Source organism: Numida meleagris, chromosome 10 (assembly GCF_002078875.1).
Source record: "Numida meleagris isolate 19003 breed g44 Domestic line chromosome 10, NumMel1.0, whole genome shotgun sequence".
NCBI lineage: Eukaryota > Metazoa > Chordata > Aves > Galliformes > Numididae > Numida > Numida meleagris.
In genome coordinates this window covers 438,738-465,180 of record NC_034418.1, presented here as the reverse complement: position 1 = coordinate 465,180, position 26,443 = coordinate 438,738, and the positions used below count along the sequence as shown (strand labels likewise).

At 54.3% G+C, this 26,443-nt stretch overlaps 2 protein-coding genes across 9 annotated transcripts; one reads left to right on the top strand and one right to left on the bottom strand.

Moving 5' to 3' along the window:
* Nucleotides 1,504-17,020, top strand: KATNB1 (katanin regulatory subunit B1). 2 transcript variants are annotated; one of them, XM_021408033.1, is made up of 19 exons: nt 1,504-1,804; nt 3,575-3,705; nt 5,332-5,449; nt 7,341-7,441; nt 7,999-8,040; nt 8,831-8,914; nt 9,312-9,427; nt 9,903-9,974; nt 10,204-10,354; nt 10,788-10,975; nt 11,105-11,235; nt 12,021-12,071; nt 12,246-12,322; nt 12,932-13,051; nt 13,624-13,773; nt 14,074-14,150; nt 14,559-14,633; nt 15,369-15,485; nt 16,081-17,020. In XM_021408033.1, exons 1-19 carry the CDS (start codon nt 1,765-1,767, stop codon nt 16,211-16,213), a joined length of 1,974 nt encoding a protein of 657 aa, XP_021263708.1. In that variant the 5' UTR covers nt 1,504-1,764; the 3' UTR covers nt 16,214-17,020. The 2 variants fall into 2 exon arrangements, with proteins under 2 accessions (XP_021263708.1, XP_021263707.1); XM_021408032.1 differs by having other exon boundaries at nt 11,102-11,235.
* On the bottom strand, nt 17,220-26,373 carry KIFC3 (kinesin family member C3). 7 transcript variants are annotated; one of them, XM_021408007.1, is made up of 19 exons: nt 25,750-26,370; nt 24,393-24,589; nt 23,097-23,162; nt 22,879-23,019; nt 22,559-22,798; nt 22,223-22,396; nt 21,972-22,119; nt 21,770-21,900; nt 21,575-21,686; nt 21,320-21,501; nt 21,121-21,225; nt 20,797-20,927; nt 20,269-20,392; nt 19,931-20,060; nt 19,631-19,860; nt 19,285-19,419; nt 19,099-19,198; nt 18,756-18,784; nt 17,220-18,574 (listed from the first exon to the last, which is right to left on the bottom strand). In XM_021408007.1, the coding sequence occupies exons 1-18, from the start codon at nt 26,051-26,053 to the stop codon at nt 18,780-18,782; spliced, it is 2,655 nt and encodes an 884-aa protein (XP_021263682.1). In that variant the 5' UTR covers nt 26,054-26,370; the 3' UTR covers nt 17,220-18,574; nt 18,756-18,779. The 7 variants fall into 7 exon arrangements, 5 of the variants coding, with proteins under 5 accessions (XP_021263682.1, XP_021263681.1, XP_021263680.1 ...); XR_002442058.1 differs by having other exon boundaries at nt 18,692-19,198; nt 25,750-26,373; XR_002442059.1 differs by having other exon boundaries at nt 18,756-19,198; nt 25,750-26,373.

The window sequence follows — 26,443 nt, the reverse complement described above, 5'->3', positions numbered from 1 at the left end:
TCCCTGATACCAATAAGTAGAAGCCAGTTTGTGTGTGGTGCCACATGCTGGTATTCATGCAGGTCCCTGAACCTGCTAGGAAACAATTTCTAATGTCCTGGAGTAGGCATAGCAGACGCATCTGGTGGTTCTGCCCGCAGCTCCCAACAACTGCTGTCGTCAAGGAGCAAGCTGTAATGATCATCTTCAACAAAGGCTACACTGACTGCAGCCAGGGGAAGGTGGAAACGTATTTTCCTGTGATAGAATAAGGTGCAATACACAGGAGATACAGCATGAGTCAGAACAGATGAGGCTTCGTTTAGGCTAGCTGCCTATTTTAAGCGCTAGATACTTTAAGCAGCTTTTATAGAGAACCCCCTGTGACCGCCTATTTTGTTGCGACAGAATTATTGTCTCTTGCGCTGCTCTCATTACATTTCAAGATGAGGAAAGCCACCAAGCAGAAGCAGCTCATTATGCCTAATCCAAATATCACAGGTCATTAAAATCTGCCACATTACCCTTGCACAGGGTGGCATCCATCTAGGTGCCGATGGAAGGATGACGCATTCCTTTCGTGTGCAGCGTCCGCGTCTCCTGGGGAGGTGGCTGTCACCACAGTAATTCCCCGGGTGTGACCGGGCCTCCCAGCCCCTGGGTTTTGGAGCTCCAAGGGCTTTTGTGACAGCACCCAGCATCCTCAAGTGTCTGGCAACAGCAGCAGCTCATGGCTGCATCCCTGTGTCAGTGCTTTGCTCATGTGGTGACCTAACGTGGGTAGGACAAGGCCACATAGAGAGAAAGCTCTTCGGAGATAGATAAATTAGGGGTATCTGGGTAAGAACACACCACTGAAAGAACTAAAGGAATGTAAGGAGTGAGCCAAAGCGATTCCTGAACCACAAGGAGTGAGCTCCTGGAGAATGACGGACCCCAGAGAACTGGGGAGGAAATAAATGCTGAGGGCTCAGGAAGCAGGAGAGGAGCAGGCCGGCCTGCGGTTATTAAATCAGCATTAATTCAATAACAGATGCCAGAACAAATTAACTTAGAAATCCTTTTACAGGCGGCCACTGGGGACAGAGCAGCTGCCAAGAATCAGCCAATGCACACTGCAGAGGGCCAGCACTACATCCACCCAGCCTCCCTTCTGATGGAGCTGCTGGCTTTGGGTCCATTCCCGTCGGGCCTGACGGGAACCTGAGCGCAGCCAAGACATCCTCCTCAGAACCCGCAAACCTGAAGCCCCCGCAGCGACCTAGCTCCGCCCCTCCTCATTGGACGAGCTGGAAAGGCTCCTCCAAGAAGCCGCGCTGTGAATGGTTAGCCGCTCTGCGGTTCCCATGGCAACCTCCCCTCCCTCGTCTCCCATTGGTCGAGTGCCTGGCGAAACCCAGGCAACCGCACGGCGCGGCCGCGCCGCGGGACAGAGCGGCGCCGCGGATTGGCCAGGACGCTGGGGAGCAAGGGCGGCTCTGATTGGCGGAAGCTGGGCTGGGGCGGGGCGCGGCCGAGGTTGGCGGTGGGGGCCGGTTGCCAGGGGCCGGTTGTCAAGCGCAAGGAGGGGGGCGGGGGCACCGGGAAGTAGCGGGGCCCGAGGCCTTCCCGACGTGACCCCCGTGGGTCTGTTGGCCTCCGCAGGCCGCGCCGCGGGAATCGGCGGCGAAGAGTGGCCCGAAGGCGGCGGAGCTGCGGATGGCGGCGGGGGAGCAGCCGCGCTAGGGCACGGCGGGGGTCGAGCCCCGAGCCAGACCCAGGCGTGGAGCCCGGCAGTGGCGGGAGATGGCAGCGCCCCTCGTCACCAAGACGGCCTGGAAGCTGCGTGAGTGGCGGCGAGAGGCGGGGGGTCACGGGGGAACCGGCTGCTGGGAGAGGGCCTGGGCCGGCGGTGGGGCCGGGAGGTGGCACTGCATCGAGGTGATCCGCTCATCCCCTGTCTGAGGGGCAGAAAAGCAGATTTCTGTGCTATCGTCCTGAAATGGCAGAGTTCTGGGAACCCCCGGCCCCAAATCTCCCTTCTCTACCTAGGCACGAGCTCGTGGTGCCCGGCTCTGCCCCTCCTCAGCATCCTCTTCAGTGTTTGTGGTGCTGGCGGGGGGGGCTCAGTGTCGTTGTGCCCCCGAGAAAAGGCCCTGGGTGTGGGGAGAGGGCCCCCAGCCCGGCCCTGCGGATAGGGGTTGGTCCCTCAGCAGTGACACTTAAACATCCACAATGTTATGAAGAATGAAACCAGGAGGAGGGAAAGCAGGAGGTGCTGATGCACTCCTGTTTGTAGCAGCAGTGCTCAGCATCTGTACTTTCCTTTTTTACGAGTGAGTTGGTCTCTTAATACTAATTGTACTGCTTGTTGCCTTCAGTTCTTTGTACACATACCTCCTTTAGCGTTGTCGTAAGGAAGATTGGTCTTTCAACACAGAGTGCACATACTTTCAGCTTGGCTCGTCTCATTTACAGTCCATTTGCCTGTGTAATTTGAAAGGTGTTCCTCCAGCTGAAGTGAAAGTTGCGCAGTTTTGCTTTCAGAAAAACACTCGGAGCCTGAGATCAAAGCATGTGTAATTATTGCTGCAGCTGTCTGATGGCCCTTTGGATTAGGGGTGTGTTTTACACGGTCACATCGCCCTTCCCACCAGAGCAACCCCAACGAGAGCTGAATTGATTGCTGCCCGGGCCTTTCACAACAAGTTTCATACCTATCAGGCATACAAATGCAGTAAACTTTCAAGGAGGAGAGCAGTCAGGGGAAGAAATTGGTGAATGCATTAGCCAAAAGCTCCTGTCAAAAATTTGAGTGGATTTTAAAATCCATTATAAAAATAGATATCTGTTGAGGAGTGCTCTTTTGGCTTATCTTTTGCTCCACGCTTGTATGGTAAGGCTTTCTTTCATAGAACTCTGGTATTCCCATCAGCCCCCGGTTCTTAACAGTCTACCTGTATCAGCCACGTTTGCTCCTTTGTGCCCCTTCAGATAAATGCCCATCCTTCCTGTGACGCAGTGGCACGCTGCATTGCTAAGTTTCACTGTGTAGCCTGGTGGCAAGGTAGCAAAGCCTGTGCCAAAGCGCAGGGGAGGCAGCTCCACCTCTCCCTCTGCTGAGTCTGACTTTTTGCTCTGTCAGGTAACAAACTGTACTGGGTCCCTCTGGGGTTGGACGCAGCTCTCCAGGTTAGAGGCCTTTCTCTGGATGTCTGTCTCTGCTGCTTATCATTGCAGCTTCTGAAGCAGCTCTGCTTACTGAGACCCACCTCAGTGCGGAAGGAAAAGCGGCCTCTGTGAGCAGGTTGCTGCAGTCTTTAAAAGCTACTGAGTTGCTGCTGGGGAGAGAAGATGCTTTTAGGAAGCCACGTGAGCACTGGAGTCGTGAAGCTTGGCCAGCAAACATCTTAAGTGCAGCAGACAGAGCCCAGAAGGACTGTTTGAAGCCAGATAATAGTGTGACTTCTTATCTGAACTGCGGGCTGCTGCACCTTGTCCGGTAGAAAGTGGAAAGGCTTTCCAGAGAGAGAAGATTTTTTTTATCTCTTTGAGAGGGATGGGGTGGAAAATCTTTAATGTGGATCATCCTAACTGTTTGCTTCATTTTGTGCAGAAGAGATCACGGCTCACAGCAGCAATGTGTCCTCACTAGTCCTGGGGAGGAGCTCGGGCCGGCTGCTGGCAACTGGAGGAGATGACTGTCGGGTCAACGTGTGGTCAGTTAACAAGCCCAACTGCGTCATGGTGAGAGTGGGCTTGGCTTCAGCTTCCTGGGGAGGGGAGCATTAATTCTGAGATAGGGAGGGTGGAGAATGAGAGAGGAGATTGCTGGGTTGTAGCCTGTGGGGCTTCTGAATAGCATTTATCGACACAAAGCCAGGTGGCCAGATGCTTGCAAAAGATTGGGACAGAATTTGGTGATCAGTGAGGCTGCTGTTCCAAAGAGGGTTGAGGATGGCTGTATGCTTCAGTAGAACTAGTATTGTCTCAGATAACGAATACTGAGCCTTCTGTACTGTGCTGCAGGTAATTACAATTTTGTATGAGGTCAGCTAGTCTTGTAGTGCGAGCTACAGGGCCCAGTTTTGCATCTTGGAGTTTGCCCTCCTAGCAGGAAACATCCCGAGCAGGATGCATTTCCACCTGTCCCACAGTCACTTATTGTCAGCACAAAGTTAGAATACTTTGCTGACTTGACCATAGGCTGGGAAGGAGTAATCCTGGGCACAGCACATTAGGAGGAGTAAGGTTACCACTACGGCACACTGTAAATATATTTAACAGCTGTCTGTGGTGTATCACTTTTCCTTCAAGTGGGTGTTGTGGAAAAGTATCTTGAGCAAGTGCCCCTCGTCACTTGTTTAATTAACAACAAAATAATGTTGCATCGTGGAAGGATTTCTCTGGTCAGAGTGAACCTCTTGAGGTAGTGCTGGGATTCGAGATGGTTGCACTCTGGGGAGGGGTGAGAAAAGGAGCTTAAACTCCTTTTTGAGTTCTGTCCCTCCCTGAGCAGTGACAGTCACAGCCTTGGAGCACTGCAGGTGTGCTTGAAATCCAGAGAAAGCCCCACCACAGCAGGTGGCTTTCTGCTGGCATCCCCAGCTTCTGTACCTGTGTGGAGGCACAGAGCCAGCTTAACTGTTTCAAAAGACCTGTGTGAGGATGAGGTAAAGCAGGGGATAATAATATTGCTTAATTGATGAGCAAAAGGCCTATAATAGTAGTGTGTACATTGATATTAAATAATAGCCTTCTCAAAGTTCTTAGATAATTGCTAAGCTTTTAGATGCTCAAGGATGAAAGAAAGTGCTTACATGTGAATTAGAAGCTCTTGCTTCAAATTAATATTTCAGTGATAGCACCATGTTATCGTTGTGACATCCAGTGCTGGCAGCAACGTGTGGCTCCTTGCTTTTGGGAAGGTTTTGAGTGGCCCTGCTTTTGTGCTTGCTTTGATTTTGTAACCTGTTTGTGAGACCTATATGACCCACTTAGAATAAGCATGGTGCCATTGTGCTTGCATAGCATAATTCCTGTAATATAAGCATGTGTCAGCCTCGTCTGGGCATCTGCAAATAATCTTTAGCTGCACATGTTTCTGTTGATGCATCCTTGAAAACTTAGTCAGTGTTCCAGAAAGTGGGATAACACGGAAGGTACGTGCGCAGTGCTAGGTGCAGGGCTGGTCTTTGGGGTGCTCTACCACACTGGTAGCTGGTGAGGAAAAAGGAGCAGTGGCACAACCAGCTGGTCCCAGCTGATGGCTGAATGGTTTCCAGTTGAGTGTGAACCATGCTGCTGTGAACTTACACAGTGCCCAGATCTGTGACAGTAAGCACTGCTTGTGACTTTTGGTTTTTATTGCAGAGCTTGACGGGCCACACAACGCCCATCGAGAGCCTACAGATCAATGCCAAAGAAGAACTCATTGTTGCAGGGTCCCAGTCGGGGTCCATTCGAGTCTGGGACCTGGAAGCTGCCAAAAGTATGGTTCTATGAGTTTTCTCTTCTATTAATGTATACATTTTTTGCAATATCTTTATGCTTAATGTTTATGCCAACTCACAACGTTCCTAAAGCCCAGCATTGCTTCTGTTGAAGTTTCTGGTGGTGCTGGAGGCGTTTGTGGAATTCCTACTTGAGACAGTAGAGCTCTGTGTGCATGCTGAGGCAGAAATTTGTGTGTATATTGTGGAGATGGAGCTGAGGAAGTAGTTTCCAGGATTTTGACCTCGTCTGAGGTTGAAATCTGTATTCCAGATAAATTTTTCTACACATCAGGAGTAACGGGGCATATATAAATTATGCTCATAGCCTCAGCTTAAAATTATCAGCCCTAAGAAAAGTATATGCTTAACTCTAAAATCAGAATGGAAATTTGAAGGATGCTAGGTTCTTCACAAGTCCAGGAACCTCCTGCTTGCTGACCTCTTGCTCTCACTTTTAGGTTCTGTCTTTCCTTTTTTCTTCAACTTATTTTGAGGAATGCTTTTCCTCAATTTTTCCTCCCCTTCTGCTCTTGCATGGCCATATAAATAGACAAAGACCTAATTTTTATTAAATTGTAAAAGCTATGAACTCATCAAGCCTCGATCCTCTGGACAACTGTTTGTTTGGGACAACACCCAAAGGACAACTGTTGAGTCGTACTTTATGTATTGCCTTTTTGTCAAATCCCACAACAAATTTGCTAAAGTGCTGTGAATGCCTTGAGTGCATTCCAGCAGAAATCCTGTAAAATTAATTAATATTTCTTGCAGTTTGATTCTTACTCAGAAGTCTGTTTTCCTGACATCTTCTTCTTACTTTGACTGAGCTAATGAAGCAAACAGCAGGTGTCACAGATAATAAAGAACACTTTTATCATTCAGACAGTTAGAATCAGTTCAATTATAACGTAGCTTGGCTCTACCAGTGCAGGGTAACTGATCTGGCTGAAGTTAGTAGTAGGCCTCTGAGCCAGCATCCGTGCAGATGAGCATTCCAAGTCTGGCTCAAGCTAATTCATACCAGGGGAGCCATGACATTGTCCCAGATGACTGATGGCGGAGAGAGATTGCCCCTGTCATTATCTGAGCAATTTTTGCTTCTCGACGTTGAGTTCTGCACTCGCCAGTGCTCTCAGAGATAGATGTACCTGTTCAACGGGTCCTTTCTGGTTTCCAGAATTACAAGAGTGTTACTTTGCTGATGGCTTACTCAAACACTGGGTCATTTTCTTTGCCTCGTGCTTCCTGAGTGCCCGTTCCCAGTCTGTGGGATGCTTCTTGTAAGGGGCAGTTGAAGAAGCCCGGTGCAAATACTGGAATGTAAGAGGTAGAAGTCAGGCTTGTGTTGGGACTGAGGTGCAGGGCGCTCGAAAAGGGCCCATCTAATAACCACAAGGTGAATGGTGTCTCTTCCACTTGCTGGATTGGAAACACCCCACCCCATTGTTTTGCTCTTTGCAACGAGTGGAAAGATGAGACTGCCAGACAGCTGCCTCTAAGCGTACCTTTTCGGGTTTGTTTTCTGATTGGACACCGCTGAGTTCTATTCATAGTTTCCGCACCTGAGGACAGGGATTTCACTAGGGTCATTGAATATTCCCTGTTCATTGCAGAGGAGTTGGATTAGATGACCTTTAAACATCCCCTCCGACTCAAATGATTTTATGATTGCATGAACGTGGGCCCTCTACTGCTGTTTCTATGCGTTGTGAGGGTAAAGCTGGAAGCATTTTGGTAGAATAATATATACAGACAAATAAACTATATGTAGCATTTGTTTAGTGGTGAGGATGGTCTTGCTAAACTTCTGCATGCTGTTGGGGTGAAATGAAGTACTAAACACTTGCTCCCAATTCTTTCTCCCTGCTTTGCTTCTCCTTTTCCCAGTTCTTCGTACATTACTTGGTCACAAAGCAAACATCTGCAGCCTTGATTTCCATCCTTTTGGAAGTTTTGTGGCATCTGGCTCTTTGGATACAAACATTAAGGTAAAGCTTGCCTTCCTCTAGAGATTACTCTCTTGCAGTCTTTCTGTTATGAAGAGCACCAGAACGTGTTTTGTGCTGGGCTGCTGGTAGATGCTGTACGTCATCATTAGTGTACGTGTGGGCAGGTGTGTTTATGAGTGCTTGTGAAATTCATGCATGTGTTGTCACAGTGGTAGCTCATGAGGGTGACTCCTCAGCTGCGGAATGTGGCTTGTTCCACAGGGCTCAGGTTAGGTGCCTGCTGAGGGCTGGTGTCAGCAAGCACAGATGTACTCATCGCTGTAGAGTGCACCTGCTTCAGCAGACTGGTGTTTGACTGCAGCAGCAGAGCTTCTGTAGTAGGAAACACCTCGCAGAAGTGATTCTCACTTGGGAAATTAGGTTAGGAAATGTATCTGGAGCAAGCAGGGGTTTAGCAGCCCCTTCAGTGATTTCATTCTGCTGTGTTATCAGCTTGGTGTCACCTTGTTTTGACAGGGCTCTTGTACTCCACCCCCCACACACACAGACCATGTACCTTTCTGAGCATATTTTTTGTTTGCTTTTTTCCCCTGTAGCTCTGGGATGTAAGAAGAAAAGGCTGTATCTTCAAATATAAGGTAAAATACTTCATTATCAGGAGAAGGATTTCTGTCTAGGGCTTGTGGGCAAACCTTCTAGTGATGATGTGCAATTAACTTTCTAGTTTCCTGATATAAAAATAAGATCTGCATGTGAAGTGGTCTGATAAACCTCTGTAGGCCTCTATGAACTGTATGGGAACGCAAAACAGATGTCACAGGAGTTAATGTACTGTAGTCTGGTTGGCTTCAGTGGGAGATGGAAAGCATCCATGAATAAGTGTTTCTTCATGGTATGCCTGCTATTACCATGAAGTCCAAGCTGCACTGATTCTATTCATGGAGCCTTTTTCTACCTGAAAAACGATATATTAATTATCTATTATTACATATAAATCTCATTTAGTAGCCAACTTAATGGCACACTCGTCTGTCTTAACAAAGAAATCTATTTAGCTTAAATTTGATTCTCATTAGTTCAGCCAGATGTGTATTTACTGCTCTTAAACTGATGCCAGAAATGTCTAGATGAGAGACGTTATGCCCACTTAGTGTGGATAGGCCTAGTCTTGCATAGTGGGCAGTGTTCTGTGCGTTGTGCACTCCATGAAACAGTTACTCGATTTTATTTTATTGCATTATATATCATATTGAAAGACAAAAGCCAGAATTCCCTCTAAAGGAATAAAAAATAAATAAATATAAAAAAAAAAAAAAAAATATATCATATTGAAAGACAAAAGCCAGAATTCCCTCTAAAGGAATAAAAAATAAATAAATATAAAAAAAAAAAAAAACAGGAACATTCTTTTTGCTTTTCTGGTTGCAGAGTCACACACAAGCAGTAAGATGCCTTCGATTTAGTCCAGATGGCAAGTGGTTAGCCTCTGCTGCTGATGATCACACTGTAAAGGTAATTTATTATGACATCTCCCTTATGTTTTTGTGGAATACTGGAATTGCTGGTTGGTTGGTTGATTTTTTTTAACCAGGCATTACCAACAGTCCCTCACAGCCCACTTTGGTTCATTAGGCAGCTGGCTGGGCTCTGTGTTTATGGGGATCATGTCCAGTGGCCCAGAGTGTCCCCAGATGAGTTACGTGTGATGGAGTGCCCTTGTCCAACAGATATGTTGGCACTATGCACATTGAAATTCAGGTTTTGATGATGGTAGAATTGTGATTCCTAAACGTGGCAAGGGTCATCTTAGTAAAAGTTACTAAATAAATGTACTTAGTAAATATTACTAAGGAATAAGTTGGACACGCCATATCAATTTCTGGTTCTGTCTGTTCTTTCTTCCTTCCAGCTGTGGGATCTGTCTGCTGGGAAGGTAATGTTTGAGTTTACAGGACATTCTGGCCCAGTCAACGTAGTTGAATTCCATCCCAGTGAATACCTTTTGGCTTCTGGCAGCTCTGACAGGTAAAGACAGGGGAAAGAGAAAAAAGAGAATTGTTGATAACAGTTCCCTTTCCTGATGCTCTTCATTTTAGGAACATGGCAAGCAGGAATGTCACACAACTGCTGCAAGAATGTGTCACCTAGCCAGCAGCATGTCATACCTGTGATGTACAGAATATAGAGATCTTACCTTCTCATGCAAAACTGCTGATGCTTTCTTCCATGCTAGAAAGCAGTGCTGTGGGCTTGAGTGGCTCACTAATCCTATCTGTATAGCAAGCAGTGCTCTGGTTCTGCTCTAAAAACCTGTACATTTCCAGAGCCTCTAAGCATCTTGGGCTGGATTTATAGATCTTAGCTAGACTAGTCCTGTGTGCAAGTTCATACATTCACAACAGTGGAAGTCGTTCTAGTTATGGGTATGTTACTGTAGTACTGGATCCTAAGGCAGATTTCCAGATGGATGAGCAATGATTTTATTCTGTCCTGTGCACAGGACCGTTCGTTTCTGGGACTTGGAGAAGTTTCAGGTTGTGAGCTGTATTGAAGAGGAGGCAACTCCCGTCAGGTATGTTAAATTCCTACCGCAGTGTACCAGGCAGAGACCAAAACTGGGGCTGGACTGGAGAATTTTATGGAAGGGAAAGTTGTGGAGAGACACTTGCACACGTTCACCCAATCAGTGGGATAATTACTGAAAACAGTGCTGGAGGTGTTCAGTGAAGTCAGGGTTACAGCCCTGGGGAATGTGCGGGGCTGGAAAGCTGTGTCTAAATTCTCCATCTGCCTTCTCCCAGGTGTGTTCTTTTCAACCCAGATGGCTGCTGCTTGTATGGTGGCTTCCAGGATTCGCTGCGTGTGTACGGCTGGGAGCCAGAGCGCTGTTTTGATGTGGTCTTGGTGAACTGGGGAAAAGTAGCTGACTTATCTATCTGCAACAACCAGCTGGTAAGACACCGTTCGTGAGGAGCTGGGGAGGTGGTGGTTGCAAAACACGAGATAAATCCTCCTCCTGCCTTCTTGCAGGCCTCCTGACCTGTAGGGCTGTGTCATACTGCAAGTGGCCAGGGCGTGCGGTGTGTCCTGCACTTAGACAAAGCTTGTGAGCTTTATTTTTTTCCAGGAGCTTTGTGCTCCACTTCATCTTCGGCTTCTGGAGGAAAGAATGGGGACTTAACTTGACCAATAACAGATAAAACTGTATGTTTTGTCACAGCCTTTTATGAAACACTGGCAGTTTCAAACTAAAAAAGCCAAAGCGCTGAGTTGGCACATTCTCAAGCACCGTCGCTCAGGGTCACTCCATCATCATGCCTGACCTCAAAAAGGCTGGAATGTACCGTGCTGTTCAGTGAGCTACCTTGATCTTTTGCCTCTGCAGATAGGAGTTTCCTTTGCGCAAAGCACAGTCTCTTCCTTTGTTGTGGATCTCAGCAGAGTGACAAAGTCAGGTTCAGTTCCTCACGGGCTGCTGAGGAACGACGAGCTGCTGGCTCAGCCCACCCCCACGGGGTCCTCCCTTCGTCGCATCTATGACAGACCCTCAACTAGCTGCAGCAAGCCGCAGAGGTAAGGGAAATCTGCTTAGTTCTAACTTCAAGATTTTAAGGAAATGTAGAAGGAGCTTAGAGCTTTTGTTCTGCTTAACAAGGTCTGTGTGGGGCCTGGCCCTGACAGCAACTCCTTCTTTCACAGCAGAGTGAAGCACAATTCAGAGAGCGAGAGGCGCAGTCCCAGCAGTGAAGATGACCGGGATGAGAAGGAATCCAAAGCTGAGATCCAGAACCCAGAGGATTACAAAGAGATCTTCCAGCCCAAGAATGCCATCTGTCAGTACTGTGGCTTATTGTGCTTTTGAGTGATGTGGCTAGTTCAGAGCAGTAGGCACTAAACTGATTCAGCAGCAGTGAACTTGGGCGTATTGTAATAATGGCTTCACCTATGACCTGAGAGAGCTTAGAAGACTTCAGTATTCTGTGCTTGGTCTCTGAACCACAAAGCACATTGGTAAACTTGTGGAAGGTTCCCCCTTTACTAGGATGCAGTAATCTGGTTCAAGTCTGGCATAGAATCCAGAGCTCCATTGTAAGTGTGGAGCCTTCCTGTCCTGGCTAGGTAGCATCACTGTATTACAGAATTCTGATACATGTAAAATCAGCAGCCTCTGTTAAAGAAGGAAAGGTGAAATGTTTTGTTAAAGTGATAATTGTTTAGGAGGCACAGTGCAATGCCTGTATCTCACTTCCTGTTAATGAGGAAAATGAGATACTCTTTATAAGGAAGTAGTAGTCATTATTTTGATGTACTTTTGTAAATAAGTTTTGTTGGAGGTGAATGTTTTTTCCAATGTGATTTGGTGTGACAGTGCCTTGTGCTTCATAATTCTTCAGGAGTGAGTTACGTGAGTCAGTCTTGTCCCATCCATGAAGGCTAAAAGCCTATGGCTAAATTCAACAGTGATGTCAAGGTCTGGAGAAGATAATTCTGCTTGCTGTATCGCTGATTGCCCTAATCAGTGGAGTTGCTGGAGATCTCCCAGCTCCAAGGCTGACCTGTTACTGATCTGTAGCCTTGGGTGGCTCCATCACTTATTTTCTTTTCTTTTTCTCCATAGCTCGAACTCCTCCTCGAATCAGTGAGCCCTTCCCAGCCCCCCCCGAGGATGGTGAGTTTGAAAATAACAGCTTGGTGGGGATGGGGTTAATGGTCCTTAAAACAGGGAGAGATGCACGTCTGCAGAAATCACTAATTGTAGACTAGCTTTACATTGCCTGTGCTCTAAGCTTCTCTTGTGAGGAACAGTCAGTTTCTGCTTTCTCACTTCTTTCTGTCTTGATAGAGCCTGTAACTGCAAAGGAAGCAGTGAAGCCTAACCAAGCTGTGGAAATCCAGACCCCGCTGCCAAAGCAGGAACTTGTACGTACAGTGTAATCTGTTAATAGCTGTTCACGCCCCTGCTGTGAAAAATTCTAGAGACTTTGCTGTTTTTAATCAAGCTCATTCCTCTTTCGAAGAACAGTGAAACTGCAGCTTCAGTCTTAGTCTGTCCACGTGTCTCATCTGAGCAGCAGAATTGAAGGCTAGGCCTTCAGCAGATGATGGCTGTGTTGCATTTGTTTGCTTCACACACAATGATATTTCTCCTTTCATCTCAAATAGGGGCACTCTGGAGAGAACTTAGGTGCTGCATTTCTGCAGGTGCTCAAAGTGAGACTGTGATAGCCAAAATCTCAAGTAGCTACTGGGAGACGTGATAGGTTATTCTGGCTTCTTTAGAATTCTCTCTGCCTTCAGGCTGGCCACTGCCCTAATTTTTGATGCCAATAACAGTGACAGCATTCAGCACTTCTGCTGGAGTGTCTGCATGTTCTTTGCAAACCTTGTCTGAGTCATGATGTGTGTGAGGGATACTTCACTGCCTTCTAACCCATACCAGCAAATGGGAAACTGCTCTGAGAGGAAAGAAGACATGAGACTATGGCCACATTCCTGCTGCTAGAACTTCTGTCCCAATTTCTCCTGCAGCCTGAGCCATTTCAGAGGCCACCAATTGCTTCCTCAACTCCAGTGCCCAGGGCAGAGCCGTCAGTGATCCCTGCAGCCAGGAACGAGCCCATTGGCCTGAAAGCCTCTGACTTCCTCCCAGTAAGTAACTTTGGACAGACATTTCTGTTGGTGTTGGTGGCATCAGAAAGTGGCTGTTCTCGGAGGTGCAGAAGTGTCTCTTAGGTGCTTTCTGCAGCCTGCAGTCATTAGCACTGAATGCAGCAGCAAAAGAACACATTCCCTTCTGCTCACGTGGTGCTTCCCGTGCCAGCTTGCTCTCCTGCCTCCCAACTGCTTCAACTTGCATTTCCTGTGGGGTTAGCACCTCAGGGCTGCTGGACCAGCCGGCCCCTGCTGTGAGTGATGGCAGGCTGTGCAAACACAGCAATGTTGGTCCATGCTCCTGAGGAATGTGTTATTAAACCAGGGGACAAGGGATGGGACAAAGACAATGAATGATTCTGCATACTAGACAGTGATTCATTTAGAAAATTGTTGTGTGCCATTACATATACATCATTATTTCATGACAATCATTGCCTCTTTTATCTTGGAGGCCTCTTGGCCCTCTGTACACCAAAACTAACTCTCACCTAGGACAGAGAAAGCTCTTCCCCTTTCTGTACCATCCTTTTCTGTTATTGCTCCTCTACTGGTGTCTGTACTTTCAGGCTGTGAAAAACCAAAGCCAGACTGAGCTCGTGGATGAGGAAATCATGTCCCAGATCAGGAAAGGCCACAAGACCGTGTGCATGGTACTCACCAGCCGCCACAAGAATCTGGACACCGTGCGGGCTGTATGGAGCACCAGTGACATCAAGGCAAGGATGTGGAGAAGCCTGAGGTTCATGAGGGGAGCAGCTGAGCAGCTCCATTGGTTGCTGTGGGACTGTCCCATACAAAAGATGGGATCTGACAGTGTTTGTGCCCAGGGGTGTGCCCCTAAGTGCTGCCATGTCCCAGCTGGGCGTGAGAGGTCACAAACATGGAGAGGGTTATCCTCTCTTACCTACAGTCTCTCCATTTCTTCTACCCTGTTTTTGAAAAGTGGCACTGGGTATTTATTGCGCTAGTCTAGCCAGTTTAGACCTTGCAATAGATTTCTTCTCCTTCTCTCTCAGAACTCCGTGGACTCCGCTGTAGCAACCAACGACCTGTCTGTTGTTGTGGACCTCTTGAACATTGTCAACCAAAAAGCGTGAGTGCTGGGTGGCTGGGATACCAAAGAGCTGGCTGGCTGTGTCAGGAGTGCTGCGCTGCACCTGCTTCCTGTCCAGCTGGCCATGGCAGCATGAAATGAGCGTGCTCGTAGTCACACCTGCAGCTCTGCAGTGCCAGTGACTGCTGGAGCTGTACAGGGACTTTTCTGTTGGTAAACGATGTCTTGTAAGGAAAGTGAAAGTCTTAGGTCTTCATAAAGTGATTCTGCAGGGAGTAAATAAAACGTCAGAACCTGCTGCTTTCTATCACAAGGGGGAGTCAGTGAACTTGCTCAGTAAACTTGGGTGCAGCTACCTGGACGTTTCTGCCAGAAAACTTCATTTGTGTCAACTCAGCTTTGGAAAGCCTCCGTCTCCTACCTTGCAACACGTCCTTTTCGTTTCAGGTCTCTCTGGAAGTTGGATTTATGCACTGTAGTTCTGCCTCAGATAGAAAAACTTCTCCAAAGTAAATATGAAAGGTGAGGCCACGGGAACATGGTGTGCTCAGTGGGAAAGGTGTGGGTGCTGATAGGAGGGCTCCACTAGGCCTTTTGTGGCTGAAAGAAAATCGTGGGAAATCACAGCGGATACAGTATGATGCTGGTACAACATGTGGAAGACAGCAGTGGAGTGGCCAAGTGAGTGTTAGGAAAAGATATGGGAAGTATGTGTGGGCAGGAAGTCCTCATTAGGAGCAGGATGTTTAGGTTTGGTGTAAGCATGGTGGTGCAGGTGAAGGCAGCTGTGAACTAGGAGGGGTCAGATAGGTGTAGAGCCAGTGGGCTCTGTGCACTGATGAGAATGAAACTGTCAACTTGGGACAAGGGGGAAGAAGTCTCACAGCTGTCTTGGTGTCACTTAGAAGTCTGCTTTGAATCTCGTCTTTAGGTGAGAAGGCAGCATGTTGCTTAAGATGGGGTTTTCTGTCCTTTCCTACTAGGGGAGAGGATCCTGCCAGGTGCCCTCAGCAGGACATGTCTACTCTTGAGCAGGAAAGTCCCACTTAGAGCAGGGTATATGCCAGGCCCTTGAGAAAAGGCTCACTTGTCAGTCTCAGCTCCAACTATATTGTCACTTGCTGTTCTCCTTACCTGGTTGCAGGTGATTCAGGGAGAGGGTTGAGTATGTTGCCCCCCTGACTGTATGTGTGTGAGAGCTGCTGGGAGGAAAGGAATGAAGTTCAGGTGGGGTCTGATTCTCTGTTTGCTTTGCAGTTACGTGCAGACGGGCTGCACCTCCTTGAAACTCATTCTCCAGAGATTCCTGCCGCTGATCACTGACATTCTCGCTGCACCACCTTCTGTCGGTGTGGACATCACCAGAGAGGAGAGGTAAGCACTTACCACGTCCACTTGCTCCCTTTCAAACCAGCCTTTCTCTTGCTGAGCTTTACTCTTTTCCATTGAGGTTTTGCTACTAGACTGGGCATGCCTTCCCTTTTGTCTGCAAATACCACCCCCTCCTGCTCTGAGGAAGAGGCCAAAGAGTGCTTTTCCCTCTGCCTCTGTGTATTGAGTCATACCTAAACAAAGCTCAAGCATGTCAGAAGTAAAACCAGCCGGTGGCTGCACCCTTCACCTCACAAAATACAGGAGTTGTCAGCTAGGCCTTGGGCTTCCAGTTCATTCACAGGGTAACTCTGCTCTGAGAACCGGCTCTCCGGAAGCAGCACCTCTTTCCTCCTCAGACTTCACTGCCAGAGGGGAGAATAGGCATGAAAGAGCCCTTGTGAGGATGCCATTCTCCTGCTTCATCAGGATGCGTGCTGGAGACCTGCTGTTCCTGCAGAGTCATGCTCCCATTCCAGCCGGGCCGTTTGCAGGGCTTGCATTTTTTTCTCCTGCTTGAGATGAATCTCAGGCCCTTTGGGAACAGGCACATCTCCCATGCAGCTGAGCATTCATGCTGTGTCTGCTGTTTTCGCAGGCTCCATAAATGCAGGCTGTGCTATAAGCAGCTGAAAAACATCAGCAACATCGTCAAGAACAAGTCCGGGCTCAGCGGCCGCCATGGTAGTGCCTTCCGAGAACTGCATCTCCTCATGGCTGTGCTGGAGTGACAGCTGCCACCTCCGCACACGCAAACCCAGGTGGCCAAACTCCCCTCTGCTCTCGGCCTGGCCGGGTCGCACCTCTCTGCGTGTTCATCCTTCCCCACGGCACAGCAGGGAACAGGGATGTGCCTGGCCGGCCGCCTGCCCAGCGCCTGGAGGGGCTGGTGGAAGACCTGAGTGGAGCGGTGCCAGCGTGGTGCCAGGGGACCTGGCTGCAAAAAGTCCCTGCCGGGGAGCAGCTTGGTTTCAGCTCTTCACCTCACCATCGAGCGCTGTCTCAGTGTGCTGACCTTACCCTGAGTGCAGGGCTCCAGGCCTGCTGCCACGTCTCCTTCACCCACGCGCGCTGTCGGTTCTTGTCACTTGGCTCTGGCCGCCGGGCCCGCTCCCCGTGCAGCGCACCGAGGACTGCAGCTTCTTCCCCACAAAAGCCTGCTGTGGGGTGAGGAGCCCCATCCCTGCAGAAAGGACTCGTCCTCTTCTCCGGACAGGTGGGACCGGCCCCTTTGGCTTGCTGCAAAAAACATGAGCCAGGACACGGTGCCCCTGCACGTGGTGTGGGCGCAAGGGCTGATCATACCAAGGGGAAGTTGTCCCCCGGCTTCTCTGCATCCCCGCAGGTAACCCTGTGCCACAGAAGTTGGATTTGAGGTCCTCCTGGATCTGGTGACATACGTGACTTCATTAGGACTTGCCATACGTGTTTGCCTTTGGGGGTGAGGGTGGAGGAACGCAGGGACACGGACTAATGTCTTTCTGCATCCACTGGACCACTCGTGGGGACTTCTTTTTTCCAATAAATGGCTGTCAGAACTTTCTGTCCCTCTTTCTTCTTTCCCGTGGGGAGAGATGCTCCTGTTGGTGCTTCCCCTGCTCCTCCTGCTCTGTCTCATTTTAAACACTGGAGCCTGTTCTCTAGGAAGCTGTAACTTATGACTAATTTTATTAAAACGTGCAACTTTTTTTTTTTTTTTTTAAGCCGTGTTACATGCCTGAATCTCCTCCCTTCCTCTTCTCCTTGGCTTGTGGCTCGCAGGGCAGGCAGGGCAGCTGGCCACGTTCTCACCCTTCCTGCCATCAGGCTGCGGTGAGTAAGAGCGACCACGCTCCCCAGGCGCCTTGCACAAAGCCCGTGGGAGGTTTCGCACTGCTGGGCAGGTCCCAGCCCTGAGAGCAGAGTCATCTCTTGGGGCTTGTCCTCCTCCACACCTGAGGTCTGGCAGCTCTCAGGGCAGTGGGCTCCAGCCTCGACAGCCAGAGGGGCAGGGGGCAGAGCCCTGCAGGGAAGTAACAGCAGCGCAGGAGGAGTGGCTTTAACACTTTATTTAAAATAAGTTCTGTTATAAAACAGGATATATATTTATATATTATTAAAATACATAGAAACATTAAATCTTAGCAAAAGACTAATTTATTTTTCCCTTTTTTTTTTTCCCTCCTTTCTTTTTTTTCTTTAATAGGGTGTGGCGTGGAAGAGGGCCAGGAGCTGGAAGGTGCAGTGCAGCCCTTGCAGGGTTGGAGCTGCACTGGGGCTCCCACTGCCCCTCCATGCCCCTGCCACCTCCCACCACCACCCATATGCCCCCAGCACTGGGCTGGGGGGTTGTTTTCTTCGTTTCCACTTTTTATTTTTTCCATTCCAAGACCATGTAAACAGGATACAAATATTTCAAACACATTCATCTCGATCACACTGTGATCTCTCTTGAGAAGACAACTGTTCAGTCACTTTACAATAGCTTCCTTCAAGACTGCAAAGCCCCTGCTGGTGCCACAGGGGCAGCCCTGCAGCTGCTCTCCCTTTGGGGCAGGGAGCAGGGTGCATGCAGCAGCACCGAGGCGCCTTCGTGCAATGGGGCATGAGAAACCAACAGGGAAAGGAGCTGCTGGGGTTTTTCTGGCTACAGATCTGGGCTGTGCTGCTCCAAAAGAGGCCAAGGGGTGGGGGGGGAGGGCAAGGGGTGGAGCAGGACCTTGTGGCAGGGAACTGGACACAGCCCCACCAACCCAAACCTCGTCCAGGTGCCCGCTGCTCTGCGCCAGGCTCCTGCAGCAATGGTGTCCGCAGCGCAGTTGAGGTGGGGGTGTGCAGCCCCCCTTTGTGCACAGCCCTGGATCCTTCCAGCTGCATGCCCCAACTGTCCTAAAAACAAAGCTGAAGAGGTGGACAGGCTCCGTGCTCTGGCTAAAGCCATCCGTCCAGCAAGAACTAGAAGTCACAGAGCTGTGTGTCTCACGGGGAGAGGTGCCGTGGCAGGAGGGGGTGCCACCACCCCCGGGCACAGCTCCAAATGCAGCCAGGGCACCCAGGTGGGCGAGGGGCTGGGTCCTGCGGCGCGTGTCACACAGGAACCGGCCTCAGCTTCCCTGCGGGGACACAGACACGCATGCATCAGGCCGGGCAAGGCGCACAGCTGCCACAGCTCGAGGCCCCAAGCGATCCGGTCCCAGCAGCACCCCTGTGAGCAGCACAGCCCCACACACCTCCCTGCCTGGGAAGCGGGGCTGAAGCAGAGCCCTTCACCGGCTCCCGGCCGCACGCACTCACCTGGCAGCCACGGCTGCCCCTAATTCAGGCTGAAATCGAAGAGAAGAGAGGTTCAGCTGCGGGCACTGCCCTGCAGCATCGCTCCCTGGCTGCCCCCACGTGCAGCCCCAGCTGCTTTGCCCCAAATGGCCCCGCACTGCCCTGCGCTGGGACGGGGCACTTCAGGGGAAGCCCTAACCAGGCTCCCGCCAGCCAATTAGCCAGCGGTTAATGAGCTGATTACAGCACAGCTCGCTCCACACACAGCTTTGCCTTGCAGCAGTGGGCTGGAAGCCTCCTATGACAAAAGCCACGGGTTGGGCGCTCCGGGAGCACGGAGCGGGACCCCCGTGCCCGCACCCACCTGAGGTCTGCAGCTTCCTGCGGATGGAGTTGGCGCGGCCGCTGGGCAGCCCAGGGCTGGGGGACGCGTGGCCCCGGCTGGAGGATCCCGGCAAGTCACCCTGGGGAGAGATGGGGCACGGCCCCGGGTCAGCTCGTGCCTCCGGTGACGGCGCACAATGAAAGGTGCTGGCGGCGCTGCGGGTACCTCCAGCTGCTCCTGGCTGGGCCAGGACACCAGCTCGGCCTTGCGGGACACGGGGCCCAGCTCCACGGAGCGGACGCGCTCGGCGAACTTCAGGGAGCACAACGTCTCGCTGCTGTTCTTCTCGGCGGGGGACACCTGCGGGCAGGAGCAGCAGCGCATCACCCAACTGTCGCCCGCACAACCCCTCCCCGCTGCTCACTGGGGTCAGGGAGCCGCTATTATTAACCCACTGCCCCCAGGATAGCCCCCCGCCGCCGTCTGCAGCAGACACGGCCCTGTCACCAGCACAGAGAAGCCACAGCAGGTGGCACGGAGAGCAGGGGGTTGGGGGACGGGGAGCCCAGACCTGCACCATCATGAGGGTCTTGCTGTCCCCGCTGAGCGAGTCCTGCAGCAGGTAGGTCAGCTTGGAGTTGCGGAAGGGCACGTGGCCCTGGCGAGAGCGCAGCGCGTAGATGACGTCCCCCAGCGCCGACAGCGACCTGTTGATGTACTGTGCCTCGCGCAGCCGGCTGCCCTCCGCGCCCGAGCGCCCGACGCGCTCCGAGCCCGCCAGGTCCACCAGGTTCAGCTTCCCTGGGGGCACGGGTACGTGTCAGCACTGCCAGCACCGCCCTGCGGCCCGGCCGGGGGTCACGGCACCCACCAGTGGTGCGCAGCCCCGTGCTGCGGTCCAGGCCGCGGACGGTGACGATGAGCAGCGCGTGGGAGCGGGAGCTGTGCTCGTTCAGGTTGGTGCACTCCGTCACGCGGTTGACGTGGCCGAACTCGAAGACCTGAGGGTGAGGAGGGGGGGGTGAGGCCGCGATCCGCTCATCCCCACATCCACCCGGGCCCCACGCTTTTATTTTTAGCCCCCTGCAGCACGCCCAGGGCCTATTCCGGGCTCTGTTGCCCCCAGTGTTTCAGAAAAACACCCTGGCCTGGGACAATGCCGCAGAGCCACCAATGCACCGGGCGATGCCCGCCGGCTCGCGGCCTCACCTTGTTGATGTCCTCCACGCTCTGCACGCTGAACTCAGTCAGCCCAGGCACGTAGAGCTGCCCGCTGCCGTCGGGGCACAGCTTGATCTCCAGCTTCTCCTGGGGCTCCTTTCCCAGCAGGTCCCTGCGAGGGGGGACCCATCAGCACCCAGCCCCTGTGCAGACCTAGCCCGCCGCTTCCAGTGATGCAGATGCACGCTCAGGGCCTGTGCCCGTCCCCATGGTGCCGGAGAGCCCCTGCGGCTGCTGCCGTCACTCCCACAGCTCCCAGCGTCCGGGCAGGGCAGGAAAATGTTTCTCATTCCCTTGGCTCCCAGAGCTCAGTTTCTAAATATAACGGCCGAGGCCGGGGAGCCGGGCCAAGGGGAAGGCCTTTGGAGCCCGGTGGAGGAAGCGGGGGGAGCCCAAATAAAGCAGAAACGGCTCAAAGGGAGATGGGGCCCAGAGCTGCGCTTCCTTACACGGCCAACGCCGGGCCCCGAGGGCTCCACGTGCTGCTGTGCCCCGGCCAAGAGCTCACGTCCGTACCTGAGCGCCTCGTTGTAGATCTCGGCCACGCTGACGCTGATGGCGTAGTCCCAGTCGGCTGCCTTGCTCCGCACCTCGGAGAAGAGCAGCTGCAGGGCCCGCTGGTTGATGCCCGGGTTTGTGGAGGTTCCCTGTTGAATGGGGAGAGAAATGACCCGTTGAGTTTTTTTCCAGCGCGGCCGAGCAGAAGCAAAGCCCAGGGGTTGCAGCAACAGCCGGGACTGGTCCAGCGCCAGCCTAGGTTAGCCATGGCGCTGGGACGCAGCAGGCATCACGGACCAGGAAGCCAAGGAAGAACAGGGAGGCAAAGCCAGGCAAATTCACCTCCATTGTGTATGTCTTCCCAGCCCCTGTCTGTCCGTAGGCAAAAATGCAGACGTTGTAGCCATCGATGCAGGAGGTGACCAGGGCCTGAACCTCTTGAAACACCTGCAGGGGACCAGAAGGCATGGGGGGACAGTGCCCGCAGCCCTCCCCGGGCTGTCACACCTCCCTGCTGCCAGTGGCGTGTGGCAGCACCCACCTCCTCCTGGGACGCTTGTGGGGGAAAGACCTTGTCCAGCTCAAAGGACACCTGCTTCCCCTTGTGCAGGAGGTGCAGGACGGCGTCGTCATCCGCATCGAACGTCACCGCGCTGACCGCCTCCGGGCCCTCGCCGTCCTCCTTCGTGATGGGGCGGACTCTCCCGAAGACGCGGATGTTTCCTTGGCGGGGAGCAGAGGCAGCGTCAGCCCCGCTGCAGCACCCGGCCGTCCCCGCAGCCCGGACCCGCCGCACCTTTCAGCCGCACCAGCTCGTTGTGGCACTTCTTGCGCAGCTGCAGCTCCCGCCGGTACTTGCGCAGCAGCTCCCGGTTGGTGCTGTTCACCTCCTCGATGGCTTGCCCGATCTTGGGCGGAAAGACAGGGCTCAGCCACCCGCCGCGCTCCCGCACCGTGCAGGGAGCAGGCTCCGGGCCGGCCCCGGGCTCACCTCGGCCCTGGCGCTCCGCAGGGTCTCCTGGAGGAGCAGGGGGAAGTCCCGCACCTGCCGCTTCAGGCTGTTGTAGTCGTGGGTGAGGGTGCGCAGCGCGGGCTGCAGCGTCAGCAGGTTGGTCCGCACGCCTGCGGGCGGCGCGGGGTGAGGACGAGCGGCCCCGACCCCGCGAGCCCCGCGAGCCCCACGCCCTCCTCACCCGCCAGGTTCTCGTGCACTGCCTTCATCTCCACTTGGGCGCGGGAAAACGCCTCTTCGATGGCACGGTTCTTCTCGTCCTCCATCGCCTGCATCTCCTCCAGCATCTGCCCGTGGGCCCGCTCCAGCTCGGATTCGTACATGGCAATCTGGGGGGATCGGTGGGGTGAGGCGGCACCGACAACGCGTCCACACCGGTCCCAGCTGCCGCCTGCTTTGCACCACGGCACCGCTGCGCCTGCGGGCCCGTACCTGTGCCCGGAGCTGAGCTGCCGTCTTCTGGGAGCTCTGCAGCTGCTGCTCCATCTCCTTCAGCACCTGCCTCTGCATCCCCACCTGCTCCTGCAGGTACTGGTTTCGGGACTGGCTCTCGCACAGGGCCTGCTTCGCCTTGGCCGACTCCACCTCCACCGTCTTGATGACGTACTGCGCAAAGCGCCCGCACATGCCGCGTTAGGGACCGAGGTCACCCAGAGGGGGACGATTTACAGAGCAGCACAGTGGCCCCGCGGCACTGATGCGGGATGCGGGGCGCTTGCGGGGCACCGTTACGCACCCATCCAGGAGGCACGGCCCCGCGGCGCTCACCTTTATCTGCTGGGGCTGGGCCCTGAGGCTGGCGATGGTCTCCTGGCTGTCCCGCAGCCGCCGGCTGAGCCGCTCCTCCTCCTGCGCTCTCTCGGCCAGCGAGTCCTTGAGCCGCAGCTCCACCTCAGCCAGGCGGTTCGTCTTCTGCTGCACCTCCAGCTCCAGCTCCGCCAGCTTGGCTCGGGCCTCCTCCATCTCCCGCTGCAGCTGGCACAGCCGCTCCTGCAGCCCGGCGTTCTCCTGGCCCCAAAACGGGCTCAGCCGAAGCCACACGCTGCACCCCCGGCCCCACCGGCGGCCACCGCTCACCCGGGGCTCACCTGGAGGTGGGCGCAGTCCCGGCACGCCGCCTGCTGCCGCCGCAGCTCCCTCAGCTCCCCCTCGCGCGCCTTCATCTCCTGCCGCAGCCGCTCGTTCTCAGCTGCCAGCAGGTCCCGGTGCTTCTCCGCGTCCGTGCCGCCCTGCGGATGGTCAGCGTGTGATGGGAGCCCCCGCAGCCCCTCGAGCCCGCTCCCCAACCCCGTGCCGCCCAGCTCACCATCTCGGAGCGCAGCCTGCCGATCTCCTGCGCCTGCTCCCGGAGGTTCGCCTTCAAGTTTTCAACCTGTGCGCACGGGAAGGCTCCGCTGGAAGCACAAAGCCGTGCCCCCCCGCAATGCTCTGGCCCCCCGGGAAGGGTTCCCCTCTGAATGCTGTGCTCAGAGCGAGCCCGGTGAGGAGGCACTGCGCCAACCCCCGGCCCGGGGAGCGGGAGGCTGTCACCCCATGCAAACAACAGCCGCCTTTCCTGAGCCTCCGTCGATCATAATTTAGGAACTGCTGATTTATAACAAACGCGAACGCGCCCGCATTGTGCTGTAATTAATTATGATAACTTATTAAGCCACTCCCTCACGGAGACGGCGGCGCGGCGAGCTGCCCGAGCGCACCTCCTGCGTGTGCCGCAGGCAGAGGCTGCTCCCGGAGCCGGGACCTCGGCTCAACCCTCCCTCCATTGTCCCTCACCCCCTTCTCAGCGCAGCCTGTCAGTGCTCAGGAGGAGAGGAGAGGGACGCGGAGCCACGGCTAAGCCACCACCCCTCCCACCACGCATGGCACACTGCAGGGCTGCGTTCCCCAAACCCTTCCAGCCCCAACCACGTCCCCGCACCTTCCGGAACCTCAAGGATAAACCTCACGGAAGAGCCAACAGCCCCACACGCACAGAGCCCCCTCCATGTGCCCAGCAGAAGCTCGGGGGGGGGGAGAGGAGCTGCTCCTCCTGCTCCCCGTGGCAGCGCCCTGCTACGCCAGCACAGCTCCATGCCCTACCTCCTCGGGCAGCTCCTGCCGCTGCCTGCCCTCCAGGCCGGTCAGGGGCTCCTTGGCAGTGGGTTGGGGGCTGAGGCGCGGCCCGGCCATCGCTGAGCTCCCGGAGCCCGGGTTCACCCCGCACTGCACAGCCCCAGCACGCCAGCCGCCTGTCCTGCTTGTGTCATGCAGACTATGCCAACCAGATCCAGGACAATTACATCCACCTTTTTGACACCAGCGGAACAAGCCAAACCTGACTGTAATAGCTTCCACAACATCCACATGCAAATCCCTTTATTAGCAGCCTGGGTTTCAATCTCCCTGTAATGAGGAAGGTCCTCGCACCCACAGCTGTGCCTGCACCGACACGGGAAACGTTCGGGGGTCAGCACCGAGGCCGGCCCCTGCCCGCAGAGGCATGGCAAGCACCGACACCGACACCTGCTGCTCCTCACTCGAGACAGCTCGAGTGCTCCGAGCCCTGACGCTACAGATCAGAACCCACAGCTGGAAACCCAGCGTGTGCCCAAAGCCCCCGTACCTGCCCTCGCAGCTGGACGGAGACGGCGAGCTCCTCGCTCTCGCGGGCGGCCAGTTTCTCCTGCAGAGCCAGCAGCTCCTCCTGCAGCCGCAGCTTGTCCTCCTGCAGGTGCGCCATGGATGCCACCACCTTCTGGATGACGGGGAAGGGCCGCTGGGCCGGCAGGCCGGCACGCTTCCCGCTGCAAAACCGGCCCCCTGCAGCAGGAGCAAGCACGGCGGGGTCGGGGTCGGCCCGCCCCGGGGGGACACGGGCACCCAGAGGGGACGGGGACCCGAGGGAGCAGGGCAGCGCCCGCAGCTGGGGGTCCTGGTGGGAGGGGAGCGACAGCAGCGTGCGCCCGCGTTACAGACGGCGGGGTGCCGGCATCCCAGGGCACAGCCCGGGGTGCCCCACACGGACGTGCCGCCGCCCAGCCCCGCCGTGCACCGCCGTGCTGCTGCCTCTGATTCACCCCCCCAGCACCACAGCCTTTTTTCCCCGAATGAGCAGGTGCCGGTGGAAAAACAGCGTGGCACGGTGTTATTAAAGGCTGCGTCACCGAACACGCCGGTGTAATGGAAGCCGAATTCAAATTACACGGGCAGCCCAAATGGTGGTACTGCCCGACGCTGGTGCGTGCGGCTTTCTGACCTTCACGGCAGGAGTTTAAACACAGCTTTCTGCAAACGAAGCCCTAAATGGCTCCGTGGTTCCAGCAGGGAACGAGCTGGCCTGACTCACCGCCACGCGGCGCCGGTGGAACCAGCAGCGTGGACCCGGGCTGCTCCCTGCCTTGCCCAGAAAGCGAAGGTTGGAAGGCAGAAGGTGATGCTGGGAGCTGCTTGGCCGCCTGCAGGCGGGCTGCTGCCCTGTGTCAGTTGTGTTTCATGGCCATGCCGCGAGGCTTCGGCCGTCCCGAGGTACCGGCAGCTGTGCCTTCTTTCTACAGCCCACTGCTGAGCACGGGATTTGTGCTTTCTTTGAGCAAAGAGACAGCGAAGAAGGACAGCCAGGAATCTGTGCTCCTGGCACTACCTCCAGAAGGGACTGCTGGTTTTTGTTCTCCTGCCCGGGGCTGGATGCCCATGGATGGCACAGCCTCGCTCAGTGCCCGCTTCCTCCCCGTACCAAAGGGATGCTCCGGCCAAGGGGCCGGAGACCCAAAGGTGAAGGCAGCAGACCCTTCTGCCCAACCCCCAGGGAGCGCTGCCTCCTCCCAGCCGGGCTGGGCAGGACTCAGGGAGGCACCGGTGCTCCGGTTGGAGATGCCGCGTGCATCACCTAAATGGACACCAGGCCCCTTTTGGGGGATGTGAGGGCACGCATCCCCCCAACCCCCATCCCTCATTCCTGGCCGCGTCCGCGCTCCCCTCACCGGCTTTCTCCAGGCTCATGGTGCAGGCTGCCTGCCCTGGCACGGTGGACTCGTGGGGGGACGCTGGCGGTTCCTCCGTGGTGTGCGGCGGGGCCGGCTGCTGGCCGTCCTCCGGCGAGACCTGCGTCTGCGGGGCAAAACGTGCTGCCGGGCTGCATCCCAGTGGGTGCGCTCCTCCAGCCCCGCGTCCCCGGGACACCCCACGGCCCGAGCACGGCAAGGACGGTGCCACGTCCCCACCCTCTATTGTCAAGATGAACTCGGCCGGTCGCCTTCGGATCTGCCCGTTACACGCCGTGCCCATGCAGGCGGTGTCCGAGCGCAGGGTGGGCTTCAAAAAGGCCCGGGTTGAATGCAAAGTGCTGGGGCTTTTCCGGCTGCTGCACCAGAGGAAAAAACGCAGAAAGAGGGGAGAGGAATACGGGAAAGGTCAAAGATGTCTGCCCTGTTGTGTAATTCTGCCTTCGTCGGCTCGCAGGGACAAAAAATACAGATCTACTTTAATAGCACCAGTAAAAAAAAAAAAAAAAAGTGCTGGGGAGGTGATTCCGCGCGGGTACGGCACGGAGCAGCTGAGCTCGCGGCGCTGCCCCGGTCAAAAGTTCCCTTCCTTGCACCTCGGCGGGGACGCCCGGCACGGAGCCGCAGCGGAAGCGCGGGGTGGGGGGCGCCGCGCTCGGGGCGGCCCGGGGGC

Excerpts from the sequence above, each read along its gene's own strand:
- KATNB1 (XM_021408032.1), top strand. The coding sequence starts at position 1,765 with ATGGCAGCGCCCCTCGTCACCAAGACGGCCTGGAAGCTGC. Across the intron at positions 5,450-7,340 it reads GGACCTGGAAGCTGCCAAAA|TTCTTCGTACATTACTTGGT; the intron begins GTATGGTTCTAT and ends TCCTTTTCCCAG. Across the intron at positions 9,975-10,203 it reads GAGGAGGCAACTCCCGTCAG|GTGTGTTCTTTTCAACCCAG; the intron begins GTATGTTAAATT and ends GCCTTCTCCCAG.
- KIFC3 (XM_021408004.1), bottom strand. The coding sequence starts at position 26,053 with ATGGGCACGGCGTGTAACGGGCAGATCCGAAGGCGACCGGCCGAGTTC. Across the intron at positions 22,120-22,222 it reads CAGCTCAGCTCCGGGCACAG|ATTGCCATGTACGAATCCGA; the intron begins GTACGGGCCCGC and ends CGATCCCCCCAG. Across the intron at positions 21,226-21,319 it reads CACAAGCGTCCCAGGAGGAG|GTGTTTCAAGAGGTTCAGGC; the intron begins GTGGGTGCTGCC and ends GGTCCCCTGCAG.